Below are 19,756 nucleotides of genomic sequence, written 5' to 3'. Positions count from 1 at the left end.
TGTTCGCCATCATATGATATGGTACTTTTGGGGGTGTGTGGGAATAACACACAACGCCTGTTCCCATCTCAGCACCAAAGATGAGAGGTAAAGCACTAAACTAAGTTGGGCACTAAGAGCAGCATGCACGTATGATAAAAGAAAAAACACATAAAACACATAACAAATAAATGATATTACATTAACCCAAAACCCCACCCCACCCCCCATAATTCCCGCTACTACATTGACACGCAGTAACATGAAACACTCAGATTCTCTGATCAGCATATTTTCCAAACTTCCTAACGTCAACGCGCTGCTCCCTTTTAGAAATAGTAATAAAAAAAGAACAGTTGCAACAGGCATAAACCGGTTTACATTTAGAAATTGCGCGCCAGACAAATGCCAGACAAGCACGGTCCAGCTCAGGGAGAGAGCCAATCACATTTGCGCCAAAGACATCCAGTAGCAGTTGAGAAAAGAAAGTGGACGGACGATTGCCTTCTGTGTTCTCAGGTAGGCCGATTATCCATATGTTTTGATGTCTGCTACGACCCTCAAGATCAGCCATCTTGGTCCTAAGAGACTCATTGTCACGATTCATGGCAGAGCACGCCGTCTCCAGTCCAGTCTCCAGTCAGATGCGTTGATCAGTGTCGGAGGCATTATCCTCCAAAGAAGATATTCTTTGACTATGGTCAGCGACCTTTGTGTGCAGGGTGTCCAGTGTTGAAGTCAGCAAATCGAAGGATTTCTTGAAGTCAGCAGCAAGTGCAAGTCTGTGTTCCTCCAGTAATGAGCTAATCTCTGCCACGCTGATGCTAGCACTAGCAGACGCAGAAGACAGTGCAGGATGGCTTTTATCTACTTTGCCCTTAGGTTTGGACATTGTGAGTTTGCCTATATGGTCAATACTATTTCTAAAACTTTTTGCAAGAGATTATTCTTTTAAAAGGCTAGCATAAAAAGGTAGATGAAAAGTTTAGTTGTGGGAGCGAGCTGAGCACACATCTACTCCACACGCTGCATTCCGGAAGCCTCTGATTGCATGTTTCTACAGACATCCTCAGATTTAAATTATTTTGAAATAGTAAATAGGAGAATATTTGTATCATTAACAACTGTGTTTAACATTTATAGTCATGATTCCGAGACCGAGCCATCATGATGTCCTAACATAAATATAAGCACTGATTGAATACTGCAAATGACAGTGCAGACATCCCAAGCCTCCTGGAAGTTCCGGGAGTCTTCCGCATATTGATAACGACTCCCTGATACTCGCAAATTACTTAAAATCTCCCGGAATCTAGAGCAAGCGAGCAAGACCGCGCACACGAGACAGACATGCTCCAAACTGCGTTAGCATCTGTGTAGCGCGCGCACGACAGAGAGGGAGAGGCATAGATATATATATATAAAGGCTAGATATCTCGCCCGCGTTTCTGGCCGACGGAGTCGAATGACCGCAGATGGAGGCCATTTTGCGACAGGATAGCTCGCTCACCCTTAACATTGTGTTGCTAGTGGTACATACTTTTTAAATAACCAGAACTTGCTCAATTTTCAAACGGGTTGGTTTGTTGTAGTTATGATACTGCTTACTTATGAAGAACATAAACATGGGTTTTGATATGAAAATAACATTGAACAAAACAGATAGATGCAATAAATACACATGCTAAAGCTATTTATGTATCTAGGCTACTAAAACTCAGAATGGCAACAGGAGATAAATGTATACTATTATTATCACCTTTATAAAAGCAATATTACTGATATAATAAAATAAAGGTGATCCCGCTTCTCGTTTCAAGGGAACGTTCAATAGAGCAGGCTGCACAAAAGTCTGGCATCTTCATTGGCAATAAAGTCAGCAATTTCCTGTAGAAATCATAATGTAAGATGTGTAACAAACCAACCCGTTTTCAAAATCATGTGCAACTTCAGTTGTATTATGTGCAACTTAAGTTATATTGAAAAGAAAGAACAATTATGCCTCGCCAATTGATGTAAAATGACTGATACACAATAGCCGTGATACACAATTAAGCTGCACATTAAAACATGTTCAAGCATTCAGATTACCAAGGTAATGACGTTTGTAAATCAAGTAATTTGTAAATCCGTCAAGATTTCCGCGAGATAAGAGTGAAAACGATTGTGAAGATCACTGACGTTACCTAACGTACCACTGATCCCTCCCAGAAGCTATCCTGTCGCAAAACGGCCTCCTGTGCGGTCGTTCAAGACTCCGCCATGAGTCATCTAGCCTTTATATATATATATATATATATATATATGGGGAGAAGGACCTAGATACTGTACATGTGTGAGGCAGTGTGTGTGTGTGCCTCAGTAGCATCCTGATTGGCCTGTTTCGGTAAGTCAACCAATCAATTTTCAGTGTGGACGGGCTTTTATCTCTTCTGCCGAACCGAATTAATCAGTTCAGTGTATCTAGGAACAGGGGCACCATGGCACAGGGAGAGTGCCCCCCAAAAAGAAAATATAAGACATTTTACAACAGACTATACAAAGGTGTACCCCTGTCTTATAAAAGTAAATCACAATGACAGTCTTGTATGCTGTACTGTGTATATGCCAGGTTTGTTGGGAATTGTAAGGATCCTTGGAGCCAATCACAAACTGGCTATTGGCTACCTGGCTATGACCTGGCGCGCCATTGGCGGATTTAAAATTAACCACGACTACGTAACAAAAGCGACGGCAAACAGAGTTTGAAAACATTCGACATGGAGGCCTCCGAAGCACAGCACACAGCACTTCGATACTGCTCTCGCGGCTGTCTTGGATGATTTCAAAGTCAAGTTTTCTTTGAAAACAGAACAGAAACTGCAAAGTACGTCACCTGTATCGTTGGTCTGATTGGTTAAAGGAGTGTCCAATTACTTGACTGAAGTGGACCGCCATTTCGTAGTTCGCCAGACTAACTGAGCAAATGAAATGCAGTGAAGGGGGTGGGGATTCCCAGACAAATTTACATCCCTTCTGTCAACCATTTATGTAGCTTCTTAAGCTTGTTAGGTTCAATTTCCCTGTCACATGCAAAACCTCGGCTGAAACATAGACTGTCATTAATCCTCATTGGTGGTGGTTTCTTAATTGATTAAAAAACGTAGCAGCTGAGCAGCAAAATGTTGGATGGCTCTGTTTCCTGCTAACCCTGGGAAATAAACAATCTATCCCATTAAAAAGGTAAAGGTCAGTAGACGCTTTTGTCCAAAGTGACTTAAAAAAAAACATTCTGCTTTCGCCAGGAGACGAAACAGTCAGCCGCACTATCCACTGTGCCATCAGTTTAGTAGTACCATGGTCAGTCTCATATCAGAAAGTGTCAGATAACAGCCAGAATGGGAACTGAATACTGTGGTTGAATCTTTCATTTAAAGTTTTTGGAAAATCTCTGATGGGAATAGTGTGGTTGAAATAAAAAAAAGATGACGTCTAGCCTATAGCTGGCAGGGCAAGGAGTGTCACAATAGGCCAATTGTCCACCATTTATTTCAACAGGAAATAGTTGCCATAGTTGGAATGGTGTCAATCTTTCAAAAGTGCTGGGTGGAATAAGAATTAATAAAACTTAAGAAAGGCAATAGTGTGCTAAGCAATGCTGTGTGATTGAGCAATTAGACTAATATGAAAATGTACAAACACAATGGTTGCCTTTCTGCTTGGCCCCCAGTAACTAGCCTAGACTAGAAGGCAGTTTGTCCAGGGCATCCAGACAAGCAATTTATGCCTATATATATATATTTTTTTTACTTCTGGACAAACGAATATGAAGTAAATTAAATTGCAATTTTGTGTTATAATGAGGTAAAGGCTTTCATTTACATTTTATTGGTTACCTTAACCAATTAATTGTACAGCACTTTGGTCAGTGTGAGCTGTTTTTAAATGTGCTTTATAAATACGTTGGCTTGACTTAACCTTCCTGCAGATAATTTAATTCAGTCCATCTACAGATCAAATTCCACCCTCTTCCCCCACAAAGGACAGGGTGGTGTCAGTGTGGAACAAAGTCTCTTATTGTACTTCTGAGCAATTTGACACAAACTGTTTTATTTTTTTAACACCTCACCATCTTACTGAGGGATATGTGATTAATTAAAACAAGATGTCTTGACTTGACAACGGAAATTGAAGACTTTGATTGAGGGTAAAATTACTTTTCTGTATCTATGATCATTGTCTCCAGCTTATTTTTCTAAAGAAACAAAACCTGAGCACAAGCCGTGATATGAACCCTTCGTAGCCATTTTAAAGTAATTCATAAAGGTATGAGGTTTCAATAGTATTCGTTTTACGATATTAGTCTTTTGGAAGTCCGGTTCTGTCAAAGAAAATGTTATTTACCTATTGATCATTGCAGGTCTGTCCTCTCTGTGGTCTCTTTGATTGGTCCACAAGTCAATGTCACTATAGATTCATCTTTTAAAATATGAAAATAAGCAAAGGACCAACAAAGGAATTGTGCAGTGAATTAGGGTCTTGACTGGTAAAGTAAATGTAAATGTTGCTATCTCAGGGTACTTAAGGACCTGTTATCTGTGTGATCTCAACCCTGTTGTCTATGTCTTTCAGGGGAGTAAATCCACAGTGTGCGAGTGGAGCAGGAGGAGAAATCAGTTCAGTTGAAGCGGACATCAAACCTTTGCTTGGAATGGTGGGAACCATTGCTGTAGATCTGTAGAAGAGTGGCGGCATCCGATAACGGGGGAGAAAGCACTTCAGCAGCTGATCACCTTTCAGCCCCAGATGCTCGCCTTTCACAGCATGGCCCCAGAAACAGATTACTCTCCCCTGCTCTGAGGGAACAGAGAAAGAGAACGAGACACTGGATACACATGCATGCACTTACATGCGCGTGCACACAGACCATCAAACTGCAGTAAAGGGAGAAGGAAAATGCAGGATCAATTGCTAAAGCACCAGCCTTCACAACTGTGTGTAAGGCCATTTGTTTCTTAAAACAAGTAGTTTAAAACACACAATTATTCTATGATTTGCTGCTTTGTGTGTGTATAAGACTTGGCGACCTGGAGCACATGTTGGATGGACCAAACATGGTGTGGCTACTGCTTAAGATCCAGCGCTACTTCCGGCGGAAACCTCTGCGTTTTCTCTCCGTCCTCCTCTTCTACCTTGTGGCTGGAAGTCTTGTTTACCTCCACACTGGTTTCTCTAGCAGAAGCCCCGCCGGTTCCAGGAATCTCCTGGTGTCTGAGAGGGGCATGGGGGTGCCCTCCTCTGAGGGGGGCCAAGGTGTTGGTGTCATGAGGAGGGTGTTTAAGGACACACAGAGGTCCCCTCGTTGGCACAGACCCCACTGGATGAAAGAACATGGCCAGGAAGGTCCAGAACGGGGAGGAGGCCAGGAAGGGGACCACAGCATGAGGTTGAGCCCAGTCAACCATAGGAGTACCAAAGATCTGGAGGACGGACGAGGTGAGTTTGTAGTCAGTAGGGAACTGTCAGAGGGAAATTGAAAAATAAGATCTAGCTTTTCATTTTCATGTTTAGTATGATGTAACCATAAAACTTCTAAGCTTGTGACACTTTATTTAATCTGTTTCCCCCTTTTTAGTAGTTACCTGAACAGACAGCAACTCCCTTCAGAGATATACCCAACACAAATATGTTCAAGGAAATGTGTTTAACTGCATTTGATTAAGTTGCTGAGGCAGCATTGTAGCATGTGGAAAAGGGTTCCCTTGACAATTCTTGGGTAGAACTATATTTCAAAGTGTGTACTTAATTTCAACTAAGGTATACAAGTCAAATAAAGGAACATAGCCCCAGACCATTATGTCTCCACTTCGAAAGCTTTGCTGATTGCACTACGGTATTCATGCAGGTAGCATTGCCCTGTAGCGCTAGATAATAAAGCATGATTGCCAAAAAATAAAGCATGAGTTATTACTTCAGACAATACATTTTCAGTCAAGATTCCAATGCCAGTGTGACTCCCTAGTCTATTCACAAGCCTAATATGAAAGAGGAGGTATGTGAAGATGGTATGTAATGTGTGTGGATGGATGTGTACGTGTCAGCTTGGTAGTGATCCTAGTGAGAGGCAACATACCTGCCTGATGGTGACTGCCCCCAGTCCACCTGGGCAGGGGGTGTGGTCCTGTGAGGATCATGCTCTTCACCTCCAGTGTCTTCAACACCATCCAGCCCCATACTGAGAGACAAGCTCACAGAGATGTGGGTGGTCTCCTCTAGGTGATCTGCAGCATGGACTTTACCGGGAGACCACAGCATGTCAGGCTGAGGACCTGCTCCTCTGCCATTGTGGACAGGAGCACAGAAGGGGACTGTGCCCTCCTCTGTCTTGGCCACCGTATTCAACTCTAGCTTCGAGCACAGCTCTGAGTGGTGCCACATGTACAAGTTCTCAGACAACACTGCTATTGTGGGGTACATTACCAATTTTCAAAAATAAATACACAGATACATGCCAAAAGAAGCGGCACTTTTAAGCACTCAAGTACGCTCTAGTGTTAAATAGGTTATTGGTGAACGGGACGATTGAGCCCAGCGGCTGAATGAAACCGTGAATTGAAGAAAGGTAGACGTTTTTAGATGAAGAACAAACTTGGCTCTGATTGTGATCCGATCACAAGTGGTAGGCGGACCCGCATGTGGAGACACATTCTAATGCCAGATGTGAACTGACATACCTAGAGCGGTCCACTTGGGAACGGATCATGTTAATACCAGATGTGAACAGCCTCTTTGTTCTGCTGCTGAATATCTCCAAGACCAAAGAGATGGTGGTGGCTCAGGCCCCTCCTGCTGTGTGGCTGAGTAGGCTGATGAGAATAGCTGGCACTGTGGGTGACATGGAGCTGGGCTCCCTGGTGTCAGTTGCAGAGAGAAGGCCAAACTGAATTTTATGACCTGGGCCCTATTTTTAGATAGTGAGCAATGGTATTAGTGTTCTGCATGTTCAGAGCTGATTTGACCCAGGATCTCTACACGTTTCTTAACACACTTTTGTTTCTTCTCTTTGCTCTTGTCAAGTTGACCAAAATTGTTGCACCTCACTTAAGTTGCTTTGGATAAAAGCATCTGTCAAATTAATTGCTGTACATTTTGAAAAAGCTCTCTCTCTCTCTCAAACGAAAAGTTACATTTTGCTGTGTTAATGTGGCTTGGTTTATGTTTCCCACAGCAAAATACATTGGCTGCTACACTGATGACACACACAACAGGGCACTCAGAGGAGTGTCATTTTTTGACTACAAAAAGATGACCCTCTTCCGTTGCCAGGACAACTGTGCTGAGAGGTAAGATAGAAGCATTACTAATTATGTTGAGTGTCAAGTGAAATTATTAAATGGTAATTGCATAAAGACAGTAACGTTAGATCAGTGTTTGTGTAACACTTTTTGCTATGCATAAGAGATGGCTGAGAAGAGTAACATTCAAGGGGAGTTGCCCATTGGCTACTTTCACATGGCCAAACCAACCCAGGGAGAAAACACAGAAGAACAATTACTATAGACTTAGACTAAGGACTTTGGTACAACCAAGCCAAGAGAAAGATTCAAGTGGACATCACTGTGGCTTTCAGAGAGAAACCAATGGGATTTCAATGAATGAAGATACCAAGCTTTCTGTTTTTGGCTGGAGAGGTGAGTCATTACTTAAATTTCATTGAATAGCCAATATACCTCTACATTGTGTCTATCAGTTACCCAATCACCATAATAACGAGTATCAATTCAGCTAGCAAGCAAGCCAGCTATAGCTAATCTATGGACTGTCAGATAAGTTAGCTTATCTCCCTCTGGAATGAAATACTGTTTTCTGATTGGCTAATGGGGTGTACATTAAGTTCGTATAGACGGATACCTTGGACGTAGTCCCAGTAGAAAAGTTAAATCGCCGTTCCATATCAACGCTCTTGAATGGTTACCATTGACAACCAACGAGCTGTACAGTTCTACAAAGATAATGGACTTCGCGTCGTGGAGTTCTTTGCCCCGCATCGTCTATTATCTTTGTAGAACTGTACAGCTCGTCGGCCGTTATCCCTTTCCTGCTTACCAATCGCTGTGGTAGCTAGATATTGTATTTTAGCTAATTTTGACCCTGGCCTTCATGTCTAGCCTTCGGAACATAACTTCATCACTAGCTTTTGATCAAGAGTACAAACATTAGTTGGCTATCACAGCTTCCTAGCTTGCCCAGCTCAATAAACTAACTAACTTTGGTCTGACGATGTATGATAACTGGCCAGTTAACCAATTAGTTAGCCATGCAAATATATTAACTCATCTACAAATAAGAAGCGTTTTGGACCCTCTATGATGTTACCTTTATAGTCCTTGTCATCACATTTCAGCTACTGTTGTCCTCAGAACATGAGCCCTTTTGATATGGTTACATTGTGTTTGGTTTCTCGATTATTCTTTAATGTTGCAATATACATCTGTGTTTCTATAGTTATGAGAGATACTCGCACAGTGTAAGTTTGGAGCATCAAGACCTCCATCCTGTCCCTTTCTGACAGGTGAGTAACTTCTTAACAGAAATTGGTATTGGCTATCGAAAAAAGTAGCCGGAAGTTCTAGATTGTGTGATGAAGTCATTTTACGTAATTCTGTCTACTTTCCATAAAATCAGCAGATTTCAGTGGTTTCAAAGACTTTACACATAGCTCTTCTCCAATATCTTTGATGGTCTTGTTGTTTAGATGTCACCAACACCAATAGTTCACCAATAGTTGCCATTGAAGACTCAGGAAATGGTCAGGTCAGGTCTCTGGTCTCTGTCTTCTTAATAGCGCTATACTTATCGGCAAGCAATAAGTAAGTAAGAAAGTAAACAAATCAATACATTTAATTAGTAAAAATTAAATAATAAAAAAAATATATACTTTTTGACCAGGAGTCCATTAAAACACTTTGGCTGACACCACAAGTATTTTAAAACCAGCACAACCAATCAGACAGGCTAGTGAGAAGAGGTGGGTCATCCACAGTGCAGTGGCCATGAATTAGAAGGCCCAGTCACCCCTCAGACTTCAATCTTCCTCAGGGGATGTGAGAGGCCCAGTCACCCTCAGACTTCAATCTTCCTCAGGGGATGTGAGAGGCCCAGTCACCCTCAGACTTCAATCTTCCTCAGGGGATGTGAGAGGCCCAGACACCCTCAGACTTCAATCTTCCTCAGGGGATGTGAGAGGCCCAGTCACCCTCAGACTTCAATCTTCCTCAGGGGATGTGAGAGGCCCAGTCACCCTCACACTTCAATCTTCCTCAGGGGATGTGAGAGGCCCAGTCACCCTCAGACTTCAATCTACCTCGGGGGATGTGAGAGGCCCAGTCACCCTCAGACTTCAGTCTTTCTCAGGGGATGTTTCAAAGCAACTGTGAAGAGGGTCTGAGAGGCCCAGAGGGCAGATGCTGCCTGAAATATAATGGGTTGCAAGTCCATTTAAAGCTTTAAAAACAAAAAATGAAACATTTTGTAAAATCCCAAATTGCACTGGTAGCCTCTACATGATGTGATGTGCTTAGTCCATTGTAAAAGGAATTGCAGAAGTCATGTCTGGAAGTAATAACACATGAATAAAAAGATTGGAAGAAACCTACCCCTCAAAATTAATACCAGATTTATCACATATGCTTTATTTTAGAATTCCGAAGCTGTTTTGGAAATTAAGGACCAACAAAGATGACTTCTTCATGAATCTTGCCCTCATTTAGCTAAAAAAAAAAAATTGTTAGCCCTACAAAGTCTAATGCAAGTAGACTAGCTGCAAATCTGTCAGCCTATTAATAGTCATGTTTATTTCTTTACACTTCAGTCAGATCATTTTCCTTTACACACTAAGTTGGTTGGCCTCAGCATATTTAATTCAACTTCAAGGTTAAACTTGTTTTCTTTTTGTAGCCATGTTGAGAATCACTGTGAGAAAGCTTTCTATTTTCTAGAGATGCAAAACATATTCCAGTTAGAAAGGTGAACAGCCTAAACAAACAGTGAATAGACTATACATTGTTTTGTTTTGTCAACTTGAACTACCTTTTCAAAAGCAGTGCTATTTCTTTTTTTTATAACCACAAAAAATAAATATCAATTTGACTTTTTATATCACTGAAAGGGTGATTGGTGATTGTAATAGGCTTGACTTGTGGATGACTTATAATGTTGAGGCGAAAACCTTCAGTGTCATGGCATCAATACCAACCATGTTTGAGAGGTCATGAGCTATTGTGTAGGAGTCGAGCAGGATTATGTTGGCAGAATTTCTAGTCAACTGAAAGTAAAGAGGTCATTGGTCACTTTAAGGAGAGGTGTTTCAGTGCTGTGACATACTGTCATCAAATGTTGTGGCTGGAGAAATAAAAGGAAAATTGAGAATATAGTATTTGTCAGAAAGTGTCATGGTTTTGGACGTTTTTGTCATTGTCAGCCTTTGTACATACTGTACATCTCGCTTACATCTAGTATAAATCCCATCCCTTTGCAAGAGGAGGTGGTCTTGCACTGCTCTATCACAAGATTGTAAAACTAACTGCAATCACTCTGCATGATCAAACCTCCGTTGATCCCCCTTCTCCTGCTCCATGGACCTACACCCACTCTTGTTGCACCTTAGACAGTGGTTCTCAGACTGGAGGGTAACCTCATATCGGGGTGCTAACGGACCTTTCACTGCAAAATGCAGTTGCACTAACAAATCACAGACACCTGTCTTCAGCCTGGCGAATAAAAACTGAAAGTCATCATTTGAAATTCTGGAGAAGCAAACTTTAGCAGATGTCCATAATTACAAAGACAGTTCAGACATCAGGGGCCGTATTCACAAAGAATCTTAGGGCTAAAAGTAGCTCATAAGTGGCGAATTTAGGAGAAACTCCTAAAAATAATGGGCGTGTCAGTCTTAAATTTAGGACTCCTATTTTTTTTTACTAAGAGCAATTCACAAAATATTTTATCCCTAAAAGTAGCACCTAAGTCTAGGACAGCTTAAAACTCCTCATGAGGACTCCTAAGTCACTAAGACCTATTCACAAAAAGTCTTAAAATGGCTGAAGCCAGACGTAACGTGTTGGAGACAATGAACGACTCTGAATTATATCGTTTAAACCGTGAAGGCATCAACATTTTACTAGAATTAGTGCGGGATGCAATCACGTCTCCAACTATCCGAAACAACCCAATCAGTCCGGAAGTTAAATGTTTGATAACATTAAGATTTTTGGCTACGGGGAAAATGCAACTTTGCAACGCAGACGACTTCAGAATATCGCAATCACCGCACTCTGTAGACCACACATTGTACAACAGTTTATCCGGTTCCCTTTGGACAATCGGCTACTTCAAAGGATCAAGGTCAATTTCATGGCGTTTGCAGGAATGCCCGGTGTCGTGGGTGCCATCGATGGAACACACATTAAAATAATTGCTACATCCAGAGATGAGGACGTCTTTGTAAACCGCAAAAAGGTACATTCAATTAATACACAGATAGTGTTTGATCCAAATTTCACAATCATGGATATTGTTGCGAAGTGGCCTGGATCTACTCACGATTCGCGCAGTTTAATGGAGAGCGCGGTCTGCGCCAGCTTTTTGAGCGGCACCATGTACCTGCTGGATGCCACTTGGGTGACGTGACAGTGGCCATCCATGCAAGACATGGCTTTTGACACCCTTCCTCAATCCACAACCGGGAGCACAGTTGAACTACAACATGCAAGTATACGCATGAGGCCTATTTTGGTGACACAATACCTGTAGCCGCGACGGCTCTTTTAAAGTCCACTCCGCAATCTCCATCCTACATTGTGACTGGAGCGCATACCACCGCTTCTCGCAGTCATCGACAGAGCGACACACGGCAGGGAATGAAGCATTTATGTTAACACATATGTCCTCCCATGCCTCACGCATAGTTTGCAGGGTGCTTTAATTATTACTTCTTTGATTTCATGCAATTTCCGTGTTTTTTTCGGCAATTTCTCTTTCTCTTAACGTGCAAAGCGTCATTCTCGTTGGATGCACAAACTTGTCATCATGCGTGTGCATTCTGCTAAGTGCACTGTCCATAACTATTTAATATGACTTAATTTGAAGCCTAGGTTATTCTCTTATTTTCTGTTTATTTAGTGGGATCGTTAGGGGGATGTTAGGACTGAGTTTTTAATGAGAGAGCCTGTCAACAACCAATCACCGTCCTCACCCTTTCTAAACTCGTGCATGAGAAGCGACGTCATCCATAGCAACGGAGTTTTTATCTTAAGCTTAGGAGTTGGTATTATCCTTAGTATGAGTAGGTCTCAGAGCCGTTGTGAATCACTTTTAAGAAATTACTCCTACGTAAAAGGTTTTAGCGCGAGTTAGGAGCACTCCTAGTGGTAAGATAAAAGGCTTTGTGAATACGGCCCCAGTAATATAGATAGCTATTCCTATCTCCTCGGTTCAGTTCCAAAATGTAACCTTAGCCTTACAAGACTGCTGCTGCTGCTAATGTTTGATCATTTCCACTGCATTATCCAGCATACTTCATCATTGCATCTCTTTTCTCTTCCTTCAGAGCTCAGCCTGAAGATCACCAACACTGGTTTGAAAAATGTTTCTTCATGAAAGACTTTTAGGCAATGCTTTGATATCACACAAAATGTGGACTTTTCCACCAACAGCTAAGGCCATATTTTGGATCTGGTCTATGGACAGAGTTCCTACAGCTTAAGACAGGTTGGATTTAAGACTTCAAGACTTTTTTAGTGCCACTCAGAATTAAATATAATTTTACAATAACCAACATTGAATTGGTTTGGTTGAGGGGCTCATCAAACATTAAAACAAATGTGTCCATTTTAGCATCTTCAAGTTCATCTGAATTTGTGGACTATACTACTCGTGTTATTTAGATGTTTCTGATTGGACGAGAGACGTTCCCCGCCATGGATTATCCAAGAACAACCCAACGGGGACTTTTCACAGCTAATAATAAATCACTCCACGTTAAAATATTCTATAGCGCACTGATGATAACCGCTAATTCAAAATTCTTATAATTCCAAACCAAGACGTTGACAATGGAACAATTTTTTGTTGCGGAGAAACAATGGCGTAATAAACCATTTTTAATCAATAACTTTGAGTTGAAATGTTAAATTGTTGACTGTAGAATTGTTTTATAAAAGCAATATAACACTCGTGGGAGTTGGGTTGGTAAGGGATAATCCCAAGTGTGTTGTTGCCTACGCCACTCGGCCTCCGGCCTCGGTGGCTACGGCCGAACACCACCCGTGGGATTATCCCTTACCTACCCCACTCCCACTCGTGCTATATTGCTTAAGTGTATAGCTGTTTTCAAGACTTTAATGTACAACTGATATGGCTATTTTTAAACTTAACCACCCTACATAAAGCTGCACTCAAAATTATCCAAATTTAATTGCCAATAAGCAAAAGGCTGGAATTCTAATTGAGAACTGTGATTACTTGACCCTCAAAATACTGAATATTTGGGGCCGTATTCACAAAGAATCTTAGGGCTAAAAGTAGCTCATAAGTGGCGAATTTAGGAGAAACTCCTAAAAATAATGGCCGTGTCAGTCTTAAACGTAGGACTCCTAATTTTTTTTACTAAGAGCAATTCACAAAATATTTTATCCCTAAAAGTAGCACCTAAGTCTAGGACAGCTTAAAACTCCTCATGAGGACTCCTAAATCACTAAGACCTATTCGTAAAATGGCTGCAGCCGACTTGGAATTGATAAAATACATTGCTTAAACCGTGAAGGTATTAATATTGTCTTAGAATTAGCGCGGGATGCAATGACGCCTTTAAACAACGATGTGTCCCGAAGTAAAATGTTTGGAAACATAAAGATAGCCTATTTGGCTTTGCTGAAAACGCAAATGACGACACTGGAAATCATCAGTCAGCCGTTTAATTCATCAAACTATCAACGCACTGTAGACCCCACATCATCCAACAGTTTATCCAGTTGCTTTTGGACAATCGCCAAATAACACAATATCAAAGTAAATTCCATGGCGATCGCAGGAATGTCCAGTGACAGGACACACATTACAATAATTCGTCCACCGTGGCCTGGATGTACCGATGACTCGTGCATTTCAACGGAGAGCGGTCGCAGGTTTTTGAGAATTTACCAGCTGGATGCCGCTGGGGTGACAGTGGCTATTGGTCCTGGGACCAGTAGGCTTTCGCCTAGGCTACGGTTCACGCTCGTTTCGCTTTGATCAATTAAGATTGGAGGGCTTGAAGGGCCGTATGTGCTGATATTTGAAGTGGTCAAGGGCTGGAAATATAATAGCCTAACAGTTTGCTGGGTGCTTTAATTATTACTGCCTTGATTACATGTAATTGCCATATTATATATTGATCGCTTTCTATGTATCTTATCGTGCAAAGTGTCATTCCCGTTGGATGCACAAACTTGTCATCATGCGTGTGCATTCTGCTAACTGCACTGTCCATAACTATTTAATATGACTTAATTTGAAGCCTAGGTTATTCTCTTATTTTCAGTTGATATAGTGGGATTGTTAGAGGGACGTCACGAATGAGTTTTTAATGAGAGAGCCTGTCAACAACCAATCACCGTCCTCACCCCTTCTAAACTCGTTCATGAGAATCGTCGTCATCCATAGCAACGGAGTTTTTATCTTAAGCTTAGGAGTTGGTATTATCCTTAGTATGAGTAGGTCTCAGAGCCGTTGTGAATCACTTTTAAGAAATTACTCCTACGTAAAAGGTTTTAGCGCGAGTTAGGAGCACTCCTAGTGGTAAGATAAAAGGCTTTGTGAATACGGCCCTTGGCGTTGAATACATTTTTTATGTTCTCAAAGTCTTCCCACCACTTATTTTCAACCCTGTTTAAGATTCGGAAGTGTAGAGCTCATGGTGTATTTTTTGGTATGCTTTAAATTATTGTCCTGTTGTAGAAATCAACTTCTAGTGGACTTACATTTTTTTGACTGACTTTATGACATGGCATACAGAATGTGTTGCTATTTAGTGGAATCCCTCCATTTATACAGTGTTTCCTGTGTCACTGGCTGCTTGAACATTCCCAAATAGACTAGATCCACCCATATGTTGTCCTTTGCATCAAATGCTGTCGCTTTTTACTCCAAACACCTTTTGGTGATGGCCAAAGAACACAATTGAATTTCATCCGTTCACAGCACTTATTTCCAAAATGACCCTTGCTTATCTAGATTTGGCTTTGCACAAGCTTCACTGCACTTTACTTCATGCACTGAGGCCCTGATTTACTAAAATGTAAATTCAAGAGTAGGTTAGATTTATTTAAATCCTTATTTAAATACTGGACTTTGGGCGTTTCGTTGGAGAAGGCAAATTGAATCATGGACAAGACAGCTAGTGAAGTTAATGTACTGGCAATATATCAATTTTTTAACTGGGATGCTCAAAATATCCCGAAACACAATGATCAATTCTTTTTCAGCTTTAGCTTATCGGTAGCATGCCATTAATTTAACAAGACAAGACAACAGTTTGTTACCAAACACAGACGGATAACTACATTTTAAGTCACCAAACTAGGTTTTCTACTGCTGTTGTTTCGGTCAGACCTTATTTTTGCTAAATTTGTGAAAACCCATACATTTTTCCGTAGGGATTTTTTCTTTGGAACTAGTAAATGCTAACACTAAAAACAACCAAAAATCCGGTACACTTCCTTACTCTATTTGCACTTTCTCACGTGCATCTACGTGATGTTAATGCAAGAGGCATTTGTTAAATTATTAATTATTATATTTATAGTTACTTTCAATTATTTAGAGATTTTAAATTGCGGTGTCGATTCATACAATCCTACTTTCCATTTGTTAGCACTTTTAAAGACATTTGAAAGACTGATTTAAGTCTTTTTTAATACTAATTAAGGCGTAATTTTCAGATTAATAAATTCAAAGCCTTTTAAGACTTTTTAAGGTTTCGCAGGAACCAGGGGCGATTTTAGGATCTGGTCTTTAGGGGGGCCCAGCCCCCAGTGCTCACAGAGGCACATTATTTCTCGCTATATGAGGTGAACTAGTTCATTTATACATTTTCGAGCTGCAGTATTAGATTTGCTATGAGTAGTGTTTCCCCCTGCAACAGTCAATTTTAAACTCTTCATTTCAAAAGACTGGCTTGAGATGGGTAACAGAGAGACTGAGACAAATATTGAAGATAACTCAACATTTATTATGGGAGTAAAGAGATAAAACAAAAACAAATGCTAGAAAAGAAATAAAATGGTCACTAAAATAATTAATCATTGAGCCAAAAAACACGAACACCACACACTTGGTTGAAAATAAATAAATAAATAAATAAATAAAATAAACAAATAAGGTCTCTTTCTGTGTGGATTAAGAATAGAAGGGCCCTTAACAGAACAAGGACAGGGGGTGGTCAGGAGGACAAACTGAAAGTTTTTAATACCTGACAAAGGCGGAATAAAGATCTGTCCACTCATATCCCATTCACTTCACACAAAAACATACAGTAATAAGAACTAAGTGACTAGTATCTAAGCAACCTACTTCGGAAGAACCAAGCGGTGTCGCCTCACCTTAAGGTTGGCAAACCTATCGATCACAGCAGCATGACTAATGCCATCAAGAACCTCTGCTTCAATTGCCATCACAGCCAAATTACAGCTGCTAACTGGGATCGTAAGAGCAGCCTGAACAGTAGCTTTGAGTGTAGGGAACATGTCAACATCAAGTTGCTGATAGACAGCCAGCATGTCCTCAACATGTCCCCCAGTCTCCTTCTTCCGCTTAAAAAAGCTGCTGGCCACCATCACCTCCGCTGGCTTGAGGTCTATGTTGTAGTGCAATGCCAGTGGTGACAGGAGAGGCTCAGACAAGAAGTGCTCAGATTTGGGAGAGCAAGCCATAATCCCACTGAGGAGCTCCTCACTGACGTCAGAAAACCTCTTCTCCAGTTCAGCTACCATTCTATCTAAGCAAGGAAATAGCAGCCTCTGTTTTAGGTCATCTGGATTGGAGGAACCAGTTGCCTCACTGCCTGCCCCACATGTAGATTCCACCATATAGTCAGTCATTCTTTTGGTTTTGCGTCTCTGCTAAGATGATTCATCAGAGACGACCAGTTTGTTGGCATCGCAAATGGCCATTGCTCGGGCATGCAGCTCACCAGCAGTGGAGTCACTACGCTTCTCCTTAAGGGTGTGGGTTACTGCATCTTTGTACTCCAGTGCTCTGGCAAGGTCAATGTTCTCCTTCTGCAGATACAAGTGCAAACCTGCACATACCGACAGGAGAGCGTGGAACATGACAAGCAAGTACACAGAGGAGAATTTGGAGAGTTTCACTCTCAGTCCCACAGCCAAAGGTGTATTGATGCCAAGGAGGCATTCAATTATGGCAGGGAAGTTCTCAAGAACAGCGTTAACTGAACGGACTTGGCATGCCCAACGCGTTGTCGACAATTGGACAAGTTCAGTTTGCTGTAGCCCAAGGGTTGCTTTCGTCTCTGTAAACTTGTGGTGATTCACAAGTGATGAACTGAAAAATGAGTACACACTCTCCAGCATTTCGAAAAACTCTCTGGCCTCAGGAATTGCCCTGCATGTGTGACATAAGACAAGGTTCAATTCATGGGCATAACAGTGTACATACACTGCTTCAGGGTGTTCCTTTCTGAAATGGGCCTGGACGCCGCCCACAGCCCCACTCATCACTGCTGCACCATCGTATGTTTGAGCCACACATTTGAGATCTCCAATGCCAATTAGAGCCAGCTGTTGCTCAATGGTGTTGGCCCTGTGACATACCTCACACAGAGTGATATCTGTTCTCTTTTTCCATCCCTGGCTTCATCAGCCATAATGGCATACATCTGCGCCTCCCTCATCTCCTTAACAATAGTTGCAGTGACCTCTTCTGCACAACACTGCACCATTTCATTCTGACTGCTACTTGAAAGATATGTAGTGTTCAGTGGAGGAGTGTAACTTTGGAAAAATGGGTCAAATTTATGAACCAGTTGGAAGCATTCTGCAAACATCCCTTTATTGTGGCTTTCACAAGACTCATCGTGACCCCTGAATGGAATTCCCTCTTTCCCCAGCAGGGAAGTTACTGCCACAATGCGTTTTAAGTACTCCCTTCTCTCTTGCACTTCAGAGGAAGTAGCACTCTCAATTTGTTGTACGACACTACCCTTCAAAAGACTTGCTTTGTAGCTCTGCCAACGAATGACACTATCTTTATGGGACTGTGAGGATTCATGTTTGTGGAAGAAGTCCAGTGCCTTCTTCCAATTTTTCACACCACCACTAATGAATACGTCCTGTTTTAAATTTCGCCCAAACACCCTACAGCCATAGCAGAATGCAGCATCCCTTTTGCAGGAGTATTCAAGCCAATTAAAGCTTTGAAACCATTTGTACTGGAAGGCCCTTTTGTGTGTGCCACACACACTTTGTTGGTATTGGGCTAGCTTTACTTGTTTAGGTCCTGTGTTTTTGTCACCTAAATCCAAAACTGTCTCTGTCGAAACTGATGCTGCTGGCTGTTCCTGTTCTCCGCTCACCTCCCTGTCACCTTCACCTTCAACCTGCTCTTCCTCCTCTGCTTCTGTAGTAACATGATTCAGAATATATATATATATATATATATATATATATATATATATATATATATATATATGGGTCAATGACGTTTCAGTATTAGAAGTCAGGGTGGTGCAACCACAGCTAATGCCACTATTGTATAAATTAAATGAGTGAGTTGATTATCTAGACAGCACATTCATTGACCCATATATATATATATATATATATATATCCGAAACTATCTCAGCATTTGCTTCGCTCACCTGAAGTTGAGCGTTGGCCTTTGTTCTTGAAAAAAGAACGTACGTCCATCTATGGAAAGACAGAAAATCGGTCAGATTTTCCCAATGTTCCATTAACATCTCAAAATGTCCGGTTTAACGTCGGGGAATTGCACTCGGCCGCACTCTTGACCCCGTATTCTAGGTTTCAACCTGGCTAAATGCACTCAGTGGCTCCCACATTTGCCAGCTATTTACTTCTACTGGACTACGAAAAGCTTTTGCATACTGACATTACCACACACACACACATACACGCTTATAACCGGACCAACATAGGATTAAAATTAGCAGTGAACCACAGCGCCATGATGCCCAAATAAGCCGGGTCGACACACTGTTGTGTCTGTTCAGTTCAGTTCAATTGAATCCAATTGCTAATGCCTTGCAACACACTCGGTGCGAAAATTTTCAGTTGATAAGTTTCTCAGTGAAGTGAAGACGCTTGCATAATCTGGTGTCGGTGTATATTTTCTTACAACACACACGTCTACTGAAGAAGAAACACTTACCTTCTCATCTCTTGTATAGGTGCTCGCAGCTCCAGAAATGTGATGTTTATGGGCGCAACTATCTAACTACCAGATCAAACTGTCAAGCCGTAGAATGTGCAAACCAATCAGAAGAGATGTAGTCGATAAGTGGACGAGTCATAAGCTTCGTTTTGAAGCAGGGTTGCCAGACATACAAGGTTGCCAGATTGGCCAGTACAACCAAAGTATTGCGCGATGGCAGAGCAAGATTTTCGCATAATATAATATTTTTAAAATGTGCTGAGCCAGGTGGAGCCAAGTTATCTCACGGTGGGGCCATGGCCCCTCTAAGAATAGCTTAAACTCGCCCCTGGCAGGAACCCTGATGGAATTA

General features: G+C 41.5%; 1 protein-coding gene and 1 long non-coding RNA gene across 3 annotated transcripts in view; one reads left to right on the top strand and one right to left on the bottom strand.

Annotated features, from left to right (window-relative positions):
- The first annotated feature begins 4,794 nt into the window (after window positions 1-4,794).
- The window catches only part of wscd2 (WSC domain containing 2), a 32,124-nt gene continuing 17,162 nt past the window's right edge, over window positions 4,795-19,756 (top strand). For both annotated transcript variants that reach the window (XM_080854306.1, XM_080854305.1), the window contains exons 1-2: window positions 4,795-5,454; window positions 7,187-7,301. In XM_080854306.1, the coding sequence (XP_080710432.1) occupies window positions 5,055-5,454; window positions 7,187-7,301 (515 nt within the window). In that variant the 5' untranslated portion in view covers window positions 4,795-5,054. The remainder of the gene's footprint in view (window positions 5,455-7,186; window positions 7,302-19,756) is intronic.
- On the bottom strand, window positions 8,784-19,491 carry LOC308377590. Its single transcript, XR_013968952.1, has 3 exons — window positions 19,402-19,491; window positions 18,872-18,920; window positions 8,784-9,429 (listed from the first exon to the last, which is right to left on the bottom strand). It is a non-coding gene; the product is annotated as an uncharacterized lncRNA (long non-coding RNA).

The sequence above is a fragment of the Sprattus sprattus genome (genome assembly GCF_963457725.1).
Source record: "Sprattus sprattus genome assembly, chromosome: 16".
Classification (NCBI taxonomy): Eukaryota; Metazoa; Chordata; class Actinopteri; order Clupeiformes; family Clupeidae; genus Sprattus; species Sprattus sprattus.
The sequence above is the reverse complement of the archived record's forward strand: the minus strand, read 5'-3'. Positions and strand labels throughout refer to the sequence as shown.